This window comes from Myodes glareolus, chromosome 20 (assembly GCF_982192425.1).
Source record: "Myodes glareolus chromosome 20, mMyoGla1.1, whole genome shotgun sequence".
NCBI lineage: Eukaryota > Metazoa > Chordata > Mammalia > Rodentia > Cricetidae > Myodes > Myodes glareolus.
In genome coordinates, this window is record NC_142045.1 from 57,768,142 (window position 1) to 57,780,566 (window position 12,425).

Below are 12,425 nucleotides of genomic sequence, written 5' to 3' on the forward strand. Positions count from 1 at the left end.
GTTTTGGATCTCATGAATGGCAAATTGAGGCTAGACCGGTTTTGTAGATCTCACCAGACTAGTTAAACCAATCGTCAATAATTAGGAAAACAATTAGAATATTTTTGATGAAGTTTTTGAGTAGGAATAATATTAAGTGTATACAGTTTGATAAAGTACTTTGTAGATTAAAGTAGACAGTGAAATAATTGTGAACATAATTGCCATTATGAACTTAGTCTTAAAATTGCGAAAGTGTTTTAAAAAGTGAATCTATTTTTGAATACTACTTTCATAAGTCAAGTAAATTAGTTATCTTAGTGGAGATGGGGTGTCGCTACTTCTCTTTGAAAATGGAAAATAGATGATTTTGTAGTTCTTGTGGTTCTATCATACAAAACAATAGTGTGTCATTGTGTGAGAACAGGCATTAATTACATGTTCCAGGACTTGACAATGAATGCTGGGGAATGGCAAATGAGGTTTGTGATGATTTATTGTGAGTGACTTAGGTGACACCAAGGGAAAATCTATTCAAGTAGTGCTTTGAGGATGCTGCAGCGTTGAGTCCCCCCGAAGATAGACCAGAGTCAGGCACTTCAGTGCTAGGTTCTAGCTATAGCTGTCTCAAATTATTCTGCTCTCAAGGATGTAGCAGTTCACATAATGCAAAGAGAACTTTAAATGAATATGTCAATGGGTAACAGGATAAAAACAATTCCATCCCTAAGGCTTATCACTTGGTAATTAACAAACCATTTCTTTTTTATCTATTTGTTCAACTTCCCTTATTTTGTGCCCCTGAATGAATTCTAAAATAGTGTTTGATGATTGCATCAGGAATCAAAGAACTCATACAAACATTCTGCTGAGTCTGAGGAAATGCAATTGATTGGTTAGTTGGAGCTAATAGTGACAGGAACCATCATTTTCCCTAATATTAAACTTGTAGAGTAACCCAGACTCAGAAAGACAAACATGATATGATACTCACTCATAAGTGGGTAGAACATATAAAGCAAAACAAAGAATAATCAGACTATAATTTATAGCTCCAGAGAATTGGGAGTGTGTGTTGGGGGGGTAGTGCAGAAGGGGAGAAAGGAGGAAAGAAGGGGAGTGGGGAAAATGTACAGTCAATGAAAACAATACGAAAAGTTTAAAAAATTGATTGGCTACAAATGAAAGTAGCATTATATACACAAACATGTATATACAAAAACATGAAGTGATATTGTCAATTATACATTGCAACTATTTGAGTTCAAAAATTAATAGATAGAAGATATAGATTTTATAGATGGGTTGATAATAGATGATAAATACATAGAGATATAGAGATGGCCTCAAAAATACGTAAGTAAAACTGAGTAACAATGCAGGTTGACGGGGTGACCTGGACGATCCGCAGCTAGGACTTGACTGCTCCAATATACTTTGCTCCATTGTCATCATTATAGTTTAAAAATACTGTTTTTACATCTGATTTATTTTCTTCAAAACTAAACAATTTAACTATGTGTAGAAAGAGAAGCTACTCTTCAAAGGTGTGATATGTCTTGTAGTATTGTTCCATAAAAACAAAATTAACAGCCTGCCAGTCAATGTGGTAAACATGATGCACCGAAAGCAGAAAACTAGACAGGACACTGTGTAGTTTGTGTGACACCCGTTCTCTCATGGCAGCTGTTCTCTCCATGAGACACATTGAACGATCATTCTGCTACTAAATCGATTCTCTGTGGACACTGAGAGTCATTTGAATGCAACTAAAGCTTTTCAATATTGTTTCACAAGGGAATCAATAGAAATTTTTGTTTTGTATTGAGTGACTTAAGCTATACTCAGAGTTCATTTTTCTACCTGAACAGATTTGCGATATAAAATTATAGGTATTAAACTACTGAGACTGTTTCAGTTTTGCTATTTCATTCATTCTAAGACTCACAAACATCCTCTAATTTGCATACAAATATACATACACATCTGAATTCTTTATCATTCCAGAACTTTCTAGCTAATTGGTGAAAATCTTTCCACAATGTTGTTTTCAAGTTTCATGGTGTCAGATCATTCTACTTTTATAGATTAGCAGAATTTTTCACAAATGTAAACTAATGACTCTATGTTATATCAAAGCTTACATTCTAATAAAGAGTTTGAAATTGTCAAAGCAAGAAGACCTGTAAGAAATTCCCTCAGGTTGTTCTGTGAATTTAATAAAGAGACTAATGGGTTTGGCCAGAAAGATATTTGCTCAAAATATGTCTGTTAAAAGTTTATCCTAAACTCACAGATAATATCTCCCAATTACACATACAAAACTGCATACATACATTGAACGAGAGGCTGCTTGTTTTTGCAGTGGTGCATTGTGTACTTGATCCTGACTTCAAACTTTTGCCCTCCTCTCCTGAGTCCAGGGTGATCTGCACAAGTCTCAAACACGCTTAAATTACACCAGCCCAAGATTTCATGTCTATATCTACAAGCTTTTTTTTTTTAACCTTGTATGAAAAGAAGGTTTAGCCAACTTTTATTTCAAAGACATCCAGGAGGGTGTGATTTCATCTATTTCTTTCTACAATGACAGGGAAGAATATCTGGTTGTGTCTGAGGATAGCTCAGTGGGTAAACTAATCAAGCCAAGGAATCCAAGTTTGAATCTCCATATTCGTGTAGGAAGCCACATGCTGTGGTGTCCATGGTAATTTCAGTATTCGTACAGTGCCAGGCTAGAGGATAGAGGCCTGCGTGGTGGAGACAGGAAAGTCAGCTTCAAGCTCTTGCACTAAGTTTTTGAGGATATTGTGCATGTTGCCAGATACACAGGACACAATGTGTTCACAAGGCAGAAGACAAGAAGAACCAACTTCCAAAGTTGCCCTAGATTCGGCATGTATTCTGGGTCCCCTGTATGCCTGCATTAAAATATATGGACATATACACAAAATAATTTTTGTTTTATAAAAAATTTTGGATGATAGATTTATTTACTCCTTGGTAGGCACTGCTCTCATCGTCTGTTTTTCACAAATAATATTGACTTCTGAGCTTGTTTTCTAAAACATAGAAATATATTTCAAATCAAATCAAGTGTTTTACTCAACATAATGACTCATCAAATTGACTCTGTCTTCATTAACTGAGAGAACAGGATTTTAAAATTCATTTCCATAAACCTTCTGAGAGTCTCTGAGTTTTATTAATCATTTTATTTGTAACAAGACAGTAACTATGTCCCTTAGTTTTCTGGTTTGGGGATAACTTTTAACAGTTTATAAAATGTAATATTCTATGAAGTAGTTTCCATTTTCTGTTTTCCAGTGCAAAATAAACACATTATAAAACCTACCATGTTAGCAAAAAAGAGACTATGCTGAAATAGTTCTACAGTAGCCCCTTTTAAACCTTCCAATGATTAGAGAATCACTTAGCTCTTATCATTAGGGTATTTTTATGTGTTTACTGCTGGCCTGGAACTTCCTATGTAGATCAGGCTGTCCTTGAACCTATGAGTGCTGGGATTACATTTGTGCCCACATACTTGGCTCAAATATATCCTTTCCCAGTTACCTCTGGCATCCTGTCATTTAAACTCCTTCTCATCTTTTCCCTACCTTGATTGTACCTGTTTTCAAAAGGCACTGATTGCTCTACACATCCGCTCCATTGTCTTGCAGAGTTTGAGCATTCGAGAAATGCTCAGGGTCTGAACTCCTCCAAAACTTTTGCTTTTCCATATTGGCTAAAGTACATGTTATCACAGCACATCTATCAGAGCCTCTCCATCATGCTAAACATGGGTAGGTATACACACATGCAAAGAATTGCTTTAGAATCTCATGAAATCACTAACCCTCTTCTCCCACAAAGCCTAGACCAGGAGCTCCTATCTGCATGCATTGTACATGCTGATCCACCTATCAGGTTAGACAACAAGCAACTTGAGCAGTAACATGACATTTTATACAAAGCATACAGTCTTACAGGCCTCACTACATGCTTCCCCATTATCATCACAGTATTTGGCTTCCTAACATGGGTGCTTTGGGTCTCTCAGGCTTTTCCATTCACATTGCTCATCTCTGTGACTAGTTCTTTGTATAAGCTGGGAAGCATTGAGGGAAGATGAACATCGCTTTCCACGTTTCAATCATTACTGTTCTTCCTAAGATTACTGATTTTCTCTGAATGGAAATACTTTTCACTAAAGCATTTGGCTTAGTGACAATCAGGACAAGCCTCATACAAACTTAAACTTGTTGTATGTTTAATTCATAGTAACGGAAGCAATTGTTCTAAGGTTTCTTTCTTCTTCTGTTTTCCAGGTTTCTTGAGCACAGGGGATCAGGCTGCCAAAGGAAACTACGGGCTCCTTGACCTCATCCAGGCCCTAAGATGGACTAGCGAGAACATTGGGTTCTTTGGTGGTGACCCCTTGCGAATCACTGTGTTTGGATCAGGCGCTGGGGGCTCATGTGTCAACCTGCTGACTTTATCCCATTATTCTGAAGGTAACCGTTGGAGCAATTCAACCAAAGGTATTATGCAGGTTGCAAATTTTGACAATTTTGGTGTCTGCATGCCACCGCCATCAGAACTACGTGATGCTCTGTAGATACTTCTCTGTTTCAACTAAGTGTTAGCTTGGGCTTAGTAACTGCTTAAAGCTGTGTTTTTAGCCTTTCTGTGCATGTTCACATTCCTGTCAGGCTCTTTTCTGTCTTCCGTGGAGCTGGGTCATGTGTTCTTCCAAGTCCAGTTCATGATGCTTAGCATCACAGTCGTTTTCCTTTCTGTCCAACGATGATCTGAGGGAAAGTCAGAGAAACACTCAACACTCGGTCCTCTCCACTTAGCCATAATCAAAATCAAGTATTTCAAACATCGCTGCTTGCAGCTCTTTATTAGCATGGAACTAATGAGGCAGGCAAATGCTAGTTTGTCTGGAAATGTGATTCTTCTTGTTGCCTAAGGAAAGAATGGATATTTGATTAGTTTGCATGCGTGATCCAAAATTGTCAAAGCGTTGAGGTCACTAATAGAGCCTTTGACCACGAAGAAAAACACATCTGGTTTTGTGGTTTTTCTATTTTCCACTCAAGTTTGTTTTTTCCTCCCAGAGCCTGGCAAAGTGGCACGGAGCACGCGCCTTCTTTAGTCCACAAAATATGTTGATTTCCATTTGCTGGCTTTGAGCACTTTCTCTTAAGTGCTGGCCATCTTACCAGGCATTCAGGCGCTCATTACAGTCCCATTATTGACTGGATTACAATTGCATTATTAAATGTAAGAACAGAAGAGCTCACAAAGCAAATACTTCCTATCTATTATTTATACATCACAAAGGAGAAAGCAGAATAGTCATCACCAGAGAGCGTCTTTGATGTCTGCATCCTAGTTGTTATAGTATGCGTGAGGAAAACAAGGTAGTCATTGCCAAGTGAAACTCATAGAGAACCTCAGCTTCCAACAATAAAATATTTGCTTTGTAATTTATAATTATGTGCATGCGTGTGAAGGGGTGGCATACACATGTAAATGCCACTGCCCACAGAGGCAACAGTCATCAGAGTCTCTGGCATTAAGAGTTACAAGTGGTTGCGAGTCATCAGAGAAGGGTGCTGGGAACTGAGCTCTGCCTCAGTTAGAGCATACAGCATTACACACTCCTAACCCTGAGCCATCTCTCCAGCCCCCAAAACAGTCAGTAGGTACTCAAACACATTTTTAGTGATCAAAGAAACATTTGAAATTCTAAGAGAACAGCCGACCGTTAGTAATTATGTCACTTTGATATAACATATTGCCATGGTTTACACGGCATCTCATTTAACAATGGTAGGATTCCGATTTCAAGTAACGTGATGAAAAAGATAAAACAGTTTTAATTGAGTAAATATGCTGCTCTATAATAAAATTGCTTATTTTGAAGTGATAAGGGTAGAACTTTTAATTAAGCAGATTAGATTCTTCTCTTCTTAGTATGAAATGAGAGCTAATGTTTAGCAAAGTTAACACTGGGCAACTTACACAAACCTCTTGGGATCATGTGATCAAATGTGGGCCTAAATCCAGTCAGCCAGTATCACAAGAGCACTGGATAAGGAGACATATCAATGTAGCAGGTGCTCATCACTTGGTGGACAGTGAGCAGTAGCACATGGTTCAACAAGCGACTGAGAGTCACCTTCCACCACACTCCTTCCGGAAGTATATCTGTTTCTCATTGGAGATGGACTTGACGTTGATCTTCTTCAAAACCCTTTCCATGAGCTGCTTGGCCCTACCAGGACAGCTATGGACAATTCCCTGAAGTTTTCAGATAGTCTCTACCCACAAGACAGACCTGGAATTTTGAGGCTATAAATTCCATGAAGGGTTCCATACTCCTCAGGCCTGCTGCTTCCAGGAGTCCCCAAAATCTCACATATATTTAACAAAGTCCTCTCACCAATGCTAAAACAAATAGCTATCTTGGGATCATCTAGTCACCATGTTTCAAGTGATACTTAACATAATATGATAAATAAAATTTGATATATTTAATATCACTGAGTGCTTGAGATAGAAAGAATACTATTTTTAATGACCACCTTTATTTTAGTAATACATATTTTAGTCAGTAAAATACTTGTCTGCTCAAATATCAACAGATCCTATATTTGCAACACTGCTGAAATGTCTATAATTTACTCTGGTAAACTTTGCCCTATCAAAGCAAAATGCATTCAAAAAACCAAAAAAAAAATCAGTATTTCTTGACCTTTTGAGCATTTTAAAAATTATCTAAAAATCACATTAATGACATATACAAACACATAAGCTTGTATGGAGCGAACTCTGGAACCAATTCACACAAGACTTCCACATTTTGTGTAAAGAACTATTTTCTCATTAACATGTATGAATAATTGAGCATGTTTTTTAAGTGAATGAAAACTTACCCAATTCTGGAAGTGAATAGTAAACATGAATTTTTAAATAAAATAGATAACCTATGTATTTTTTAAAATGCTATTAGCAAATACTCCAGGGAATCAAGTGTATTTGTAAATTTTAATATCATACAACTCTTACTAAACTGCACGTGCAACCATAATTTATAACCATTAAATGAATGAAGTAAAAAAAACTGGTCCATGTATGTGCCCTGTTTTCTAATAAAAACAACAGCACACATTCAACAATAGAAAAAGTTTAATTACCTCCTTCACACTATTCCTGCTGATGTTTTTCTTCTAACTTAGTGAAGGCATTTCTTAGGTTGTCTTCTTCAGAAAGATGAATATTCATTGTATAATATCTGTCAGAGAGGTCTAGAAATAGTATGTCATAAGTTATATTCTGTTTTGTGTGATTACCAGTGACATCCCCAGGGTATTGGCAAGTCTCAACTCTTAATTTCTGTGTGAGGCCCAAACAATAATTTTTCATATGTAATCTAGTAAAACAAGCATAACACAGTCATTTTGAGTGAAGCTGAAGATGCAGCCAAATTAAAAGAAACATTCCAAGCAGACAACGCAGCCTGATGAGGAGGCAAAGGGGTGAATTGGCTCTGTCCTGTCAGTGTTGATGACTGTCTCTAATGTTCCTTAACATTAATATTAAATTAAATATTTGAATCCTTGAAATACCCATATTTTCCAACTTCACCTCTTGTCCTTATTATGTCTTTGAAACTGCAAAAATTTTGAAACTCGAAGAAAATTCTGCTGGAATTATAAGATCTAGACCCACTTCACTAGTATTTTATACCCTGGGGATAACTTTATGTACCTTCTCTCAGACATAAAGTATCTGTGTTTTCAGTTGTACTTGGGATATTATATACACGTCTAAAATATCTGATGTTACTTTGGTATCATTATTCAATAATCACGTGAAACTCTTGTTGATTTCCCCATAGGACTTTTTCAACGAGCAATAGCTCAGAGTGGAACAGCCCTTTCCAGCTGGGCTGTTAGTTTCCAGCCTGCAAAATATGCTAGAATGTTGGCCACAAAGGTTGGCTGCAATGTGTCAGATACGGTAGAGTTAGTGGAATGCCTACAGAAGAAGCCTTACAAAGAACTTGTCGATCAAGATGTGCAACCCGCCCGATACCACATAGCCTTTGGACCTGTGATCGATGGTGATGTCATACCAGATGATCCTCAGATACTCATGGAACAAGGAGAGTTCCTCAACTATGACATCATGTTAGGAGTTAACCAAGGGGAAGGCTTGAAGTTTGTTGAAAATATAGTAGATAGTGATGATGGTATATCAGCCAGTGATTTTGACTTTGCTGTTTCTAATTTTGTTGATAATTTATATGGATACCCTGAAGGGAAAGACGTTTTGAGAGAAACCATAAAATTCATGTATACTGACTGGGCTGATCGTCATAACCCTGAAACCAGAAGGAAGACGTTGTTGGCTTTGTTTACGGACCATCAGTGGGTAGCACCTGCTGTGGCTACAGCAGACCTTCACTCCAACTTCGGGTCGCCTACCTACTTCTATGCCTTCTATCATCATTGCCAAACAGATCAAGTCCCAGCTTGGGCTGATGCAGCTCATGGAGACGAGGTTCCCTATGTGCTGGGGATCCCCATGGTTGGCCCTACAGAGTTATTTCCTTGCAATTTCTCCAAGAATGATGTGATGCTGAGTGCCGTAGTAATGACATATTGGACGAATTTTGCTAAAACAGGGTATGTATCAGAGGAATAAACTTAATTATAATTTTAATAGCAAATATCCTTTGAAGTATTCTTGAACAATGTATATATGTGCTTAAATTGTCTAAAATACTTTTCTTTGTATGTTTGTTTCTTTGTACCATGATTCTAGGGATTGAAACCAGGACCTTTCACATGCTAGAACACATACTCCATTACCATAGAGGATTTAACCCCATATTAAAATTACTTTTCTATTGTAGTGTTTTGAAGTTATTGCCTTACTCCTTTTGCATTTTAAAAGTATGTTAAGGAAGACTTGTATCTTTCTGTTATTGCTCTATGATAACATTACTTTGGCTTCTCACTTACATTGGTCATAGAATTACAGTTTTTAGCAGTGACAAACATTGTGTCCTAGTACTTACCAGTTCATAATACTGTATGCATAATGCTCTATGAATGCATAATACTGTATTCATCTTGGATTCTATGGATCTCACTTAATGTAGAAAAGAACCCGAGGTTCTGGCAGCTTCATATAAATACTCCTTTGCAGGATAGGTAAGCCCTGTGTTGACGTACATTTCTTCATGTGCCAGGCCCAAATCCGGAATTCACTCTTTCCTGCAATGATTCCGGGATTGAACTCACGTTGGCAGGTTTGTCCAGCAAACCCATAGATGGCTGAGCGTTTTCTTCTGAATCTTCTGACTAGATGGTAATCTCGAAATAAACAGGGAAAAAAGAATGTGAAACTTTTTTTCCTTAAATTGCTAAATTGAGGCAAGTGGCAAGTTAATATTAGAAAATTATCTAATGTTTTGTTAACTCTTCAATTAGACATTAAACATAATATTTTGACGAAGAAAATGAGTAAAATGTGTGTCCTCATAGATTCTTTCTTGTCTCTCCGCCCCTTTTCCTAGTGATCCAAATCAACCAGTTCCTCAAGATACAAAATTCATTCATACCAAGCCCAACCGCTTTGAAGAAGTAGCATGGACCAGATATTCCCAGAAAGACCAACTTTATCTCCACATTGGCTTAAAACCAAGAGTCAAAGAGCATTACAGAGCCAATAAGGTAAATCTCTGGTTGGAGCTGGTACCTCATCTGCATAATCTCAATGACATTTCTCAGTATACCTCGACAACAACGAAAGTGCCATCCACAGACATCACTCTGAGACCGACCAGGAAAAATTCTACACCTGTCACGTCAGCCTTTCCTACTGCCAAACAGGAAGATCCCAAGCAGCAACCGAGTCCCTTCTCGGTAGATCAGAGGGACTACTCCACAGAGTTGAGTGTCACCATCGCCGTGGGGGCGTCTCTGCTGTTTCTGAACATCTTGGCTTTCGCTGCCCTGTACTACAAGAAGGATAAGCGGAGACACGATGTCCATCGGAGGTGTAGCCCTCAGCGCACAGCCACCAACGACCTGACCCATGCTCCAGAAGAGGAAATCATGTCCCTCCAAATGAAGCACACTGACTTGGATCATGAGTGTGAGTCCATCCATCCACACGAGGTGGTTCTTCGGACCGCCTGCCCCCCAGATTATACTCTAGCAATGAGGAGGTCACCTGATGATGTTCCTTTAATGACACCAAACACTATCACAATGATTCCCAACACTATACCAGGGATTCAGCCCTTACACACATTCAACACATTTACTGGAGGACAGAACAACACACTGCCCCACCCCCACCCCCACCCCCATTCACATTCAACAACCAGGGTATAGCCAGATGAGAGAGACAAACTGCTTTTTTTTCTGATGGAGTACAGTAAAAGATTATTGAAGATTCCTTGGCTTTCAACTTGGAAGACTCTCACTATTTAATTAAGGAGGAATATTATGTGAATATACATATCAAGAACTTTGGGGGTTTTGAGAAATGAATTGTATATAGATATACACACAAATCAACTTTAAAAAAACAAATTTCAATTGCTTGAAGCAATTGTTCTGAATGATACTTTTTCATTCACATTCAAGAATTAATTTGTTGAAGATTTAAGTTACATACTGGAGTTAGGCATGTGGAACACCAAACAGGAAAGTACTGTGTCTGAAATACCTAACAAAAAAAGAAAAGAAATGAAAAGAAAATCAACTATGAATATGCACAAGGGACACACCAATGGAATGTCAGATAATTTTCGTCAGTTTTCATTTGGAGCCCTTTTATTGTGTAGACCATATTTGCATAAGTACACAGTGCACCGATGCTGTTAATGACATAGCAGAGGCTCACGCTGAATATTGCCAGTAAAACAAAGACGTCTACAGACTGGCAGGTACAACATTATCACATAAGTGCTGTCAGTACTAAGTCGTGGGGATCAAGGAGACTGGATATTTTTAGCACGATGTGCATGATAATTTATATGCTTGGTGGCTGTGCTGCTGATTAAGACGTAATTAAAATTCTTCTCATCCCATTGGAGTTTTTAATAGGAACTTCCTCCATCAATTGGCAGAACCTAAAGAAGATTTTATAAGGGGCGAAAGTAATTACAATAAAATAATTCGCAGTAGTTTCGATAATAGAGGGAATAGTTATTAAAGTCTATGGAGAAACTATAGGTACAGAGGTGAATACTCACTGATATGAGTCCCAGAAAATTTTCTTTGAGTTTAATGTTCTTTTCATCCCCATAGAAGTAATTTATAGAAATACACTCTAATTGGACACGAGTTAGCTGCAGATCTATAATTTGCTGCGGGTTTGTTACTCTGAAGTTTGTCCTTTTAGGTCAGGTGAAGTGCCACAGTTTTTCAGGGTGTAAGGATGCCCCAATAGTACCGCTCTGATTACAGTCCTCAGTTAATTGATTTACTCATGTTGCATGGCAAAATGTTTACTACTAATAATTCAATATCAAGTTCAGTCCCCTTTCACACTGCTTCCTTTCTCACTGAGGTTCACATGAATTTCCTCATGAGATCTGAGCAGAGGACAATATAGGTGCAGATCCTAGGGGAGTCAACAGCTGGAGGGTTCATCTTTCACACACGTGCAATTTCAAATGAATTATCTAAGACCACAGGAAACTCTGAAACCCTGTTGTTTACCAGTAATATCAGTATACCACAGACCTTTCCAAATGTTTGTATATGTAATCAGATGTACATTTATATTAAAAATGAGATGGACTTAAAGAGCACATCCTGATAAATGATTTCTCTCTTATCTGTACTATATTTCTATTAGACTAAAGTTATGTGATTTTTTTTTACCTTTTTTCAGATGACTAGCAATTTTGATAGTTTGTAAGATAACGCAAAGGACTTTCTCTGACTAACTGAAGTAACAGAAACCTTTCTTTCCAGCTACCCTTTTTCAAGAATTGAAAGCTTATTATACAAAAGAAAACACTTGTATACTACTTGATGGGAAGGACTTTGTGTATCTATCTCGACCACATCAGTGGTCCGTGGGTGAAATAAAGATAATCTGGATAATGACAATTAGACAACTGCTAAGAGACATGGTCTTTGCTCATTAAAGAGCTAAAATGTTTATTGTTGTTTTGTCTTTTATTTTGTTTTTCCAAAAAAGAATTCTAAAACAAAAGAAACAAGAGTGTCTCAGAGTCATTTTTCTAGAATGGTTGGGGTTTGGAAGACATATAGGCAACTGCAAAAAACATAACTGTGTGCTGAAAAAGCAGGTCCCATTTCAAATGAGACTCCAGAAACTTCAGTGCCCCTAGCTGAGAAATTCCAGTACTCATGAAACAATTACCTTTGCGATTTAAA

At 37.6% G+C, this 12,425-nt stretch overlaps 1 protein-coding gene across 6 annotated transcripts in view; it reads left to right on the forward strand.

Annotated features, from left to right (window-relative positions):
* Positions 1-12,186, forward strand: part of Nlgn1 (neuroligin 1) — an 863,960-nt gene extending 851,774 nt beyond the window's left edge. For 4 of the 6 annotated variants that reach the window (XM_085682306.2, XM_085682304.2, XM_048452625.3 and 1 more), the window contains 3 exons: positions 4,311-4,523; positions 7,895-8,684; positions 9,581-12,186. In XM_085682306.2, coding sequence (XP_085538432.1) covers positions 4,311-4,523; positions 7,895-8,684; positions 9,581-10,403 — 1,826 coding nt within the window. In that variant the 3' untranslated portion in view covers positions 10,404-12,186. The remainder of the gene's footprint in view (positions 1-4,310; positions 4,524-7,894; positions 8,685-9,580) is intronic. The other 2 variants (XM_085682308.2, XM_085682309.2) reach the window with 1 other exon arrangement.
* The last annotated feature ends 239 nt before the right edge of the window (positions 12,187-12,425 follow it).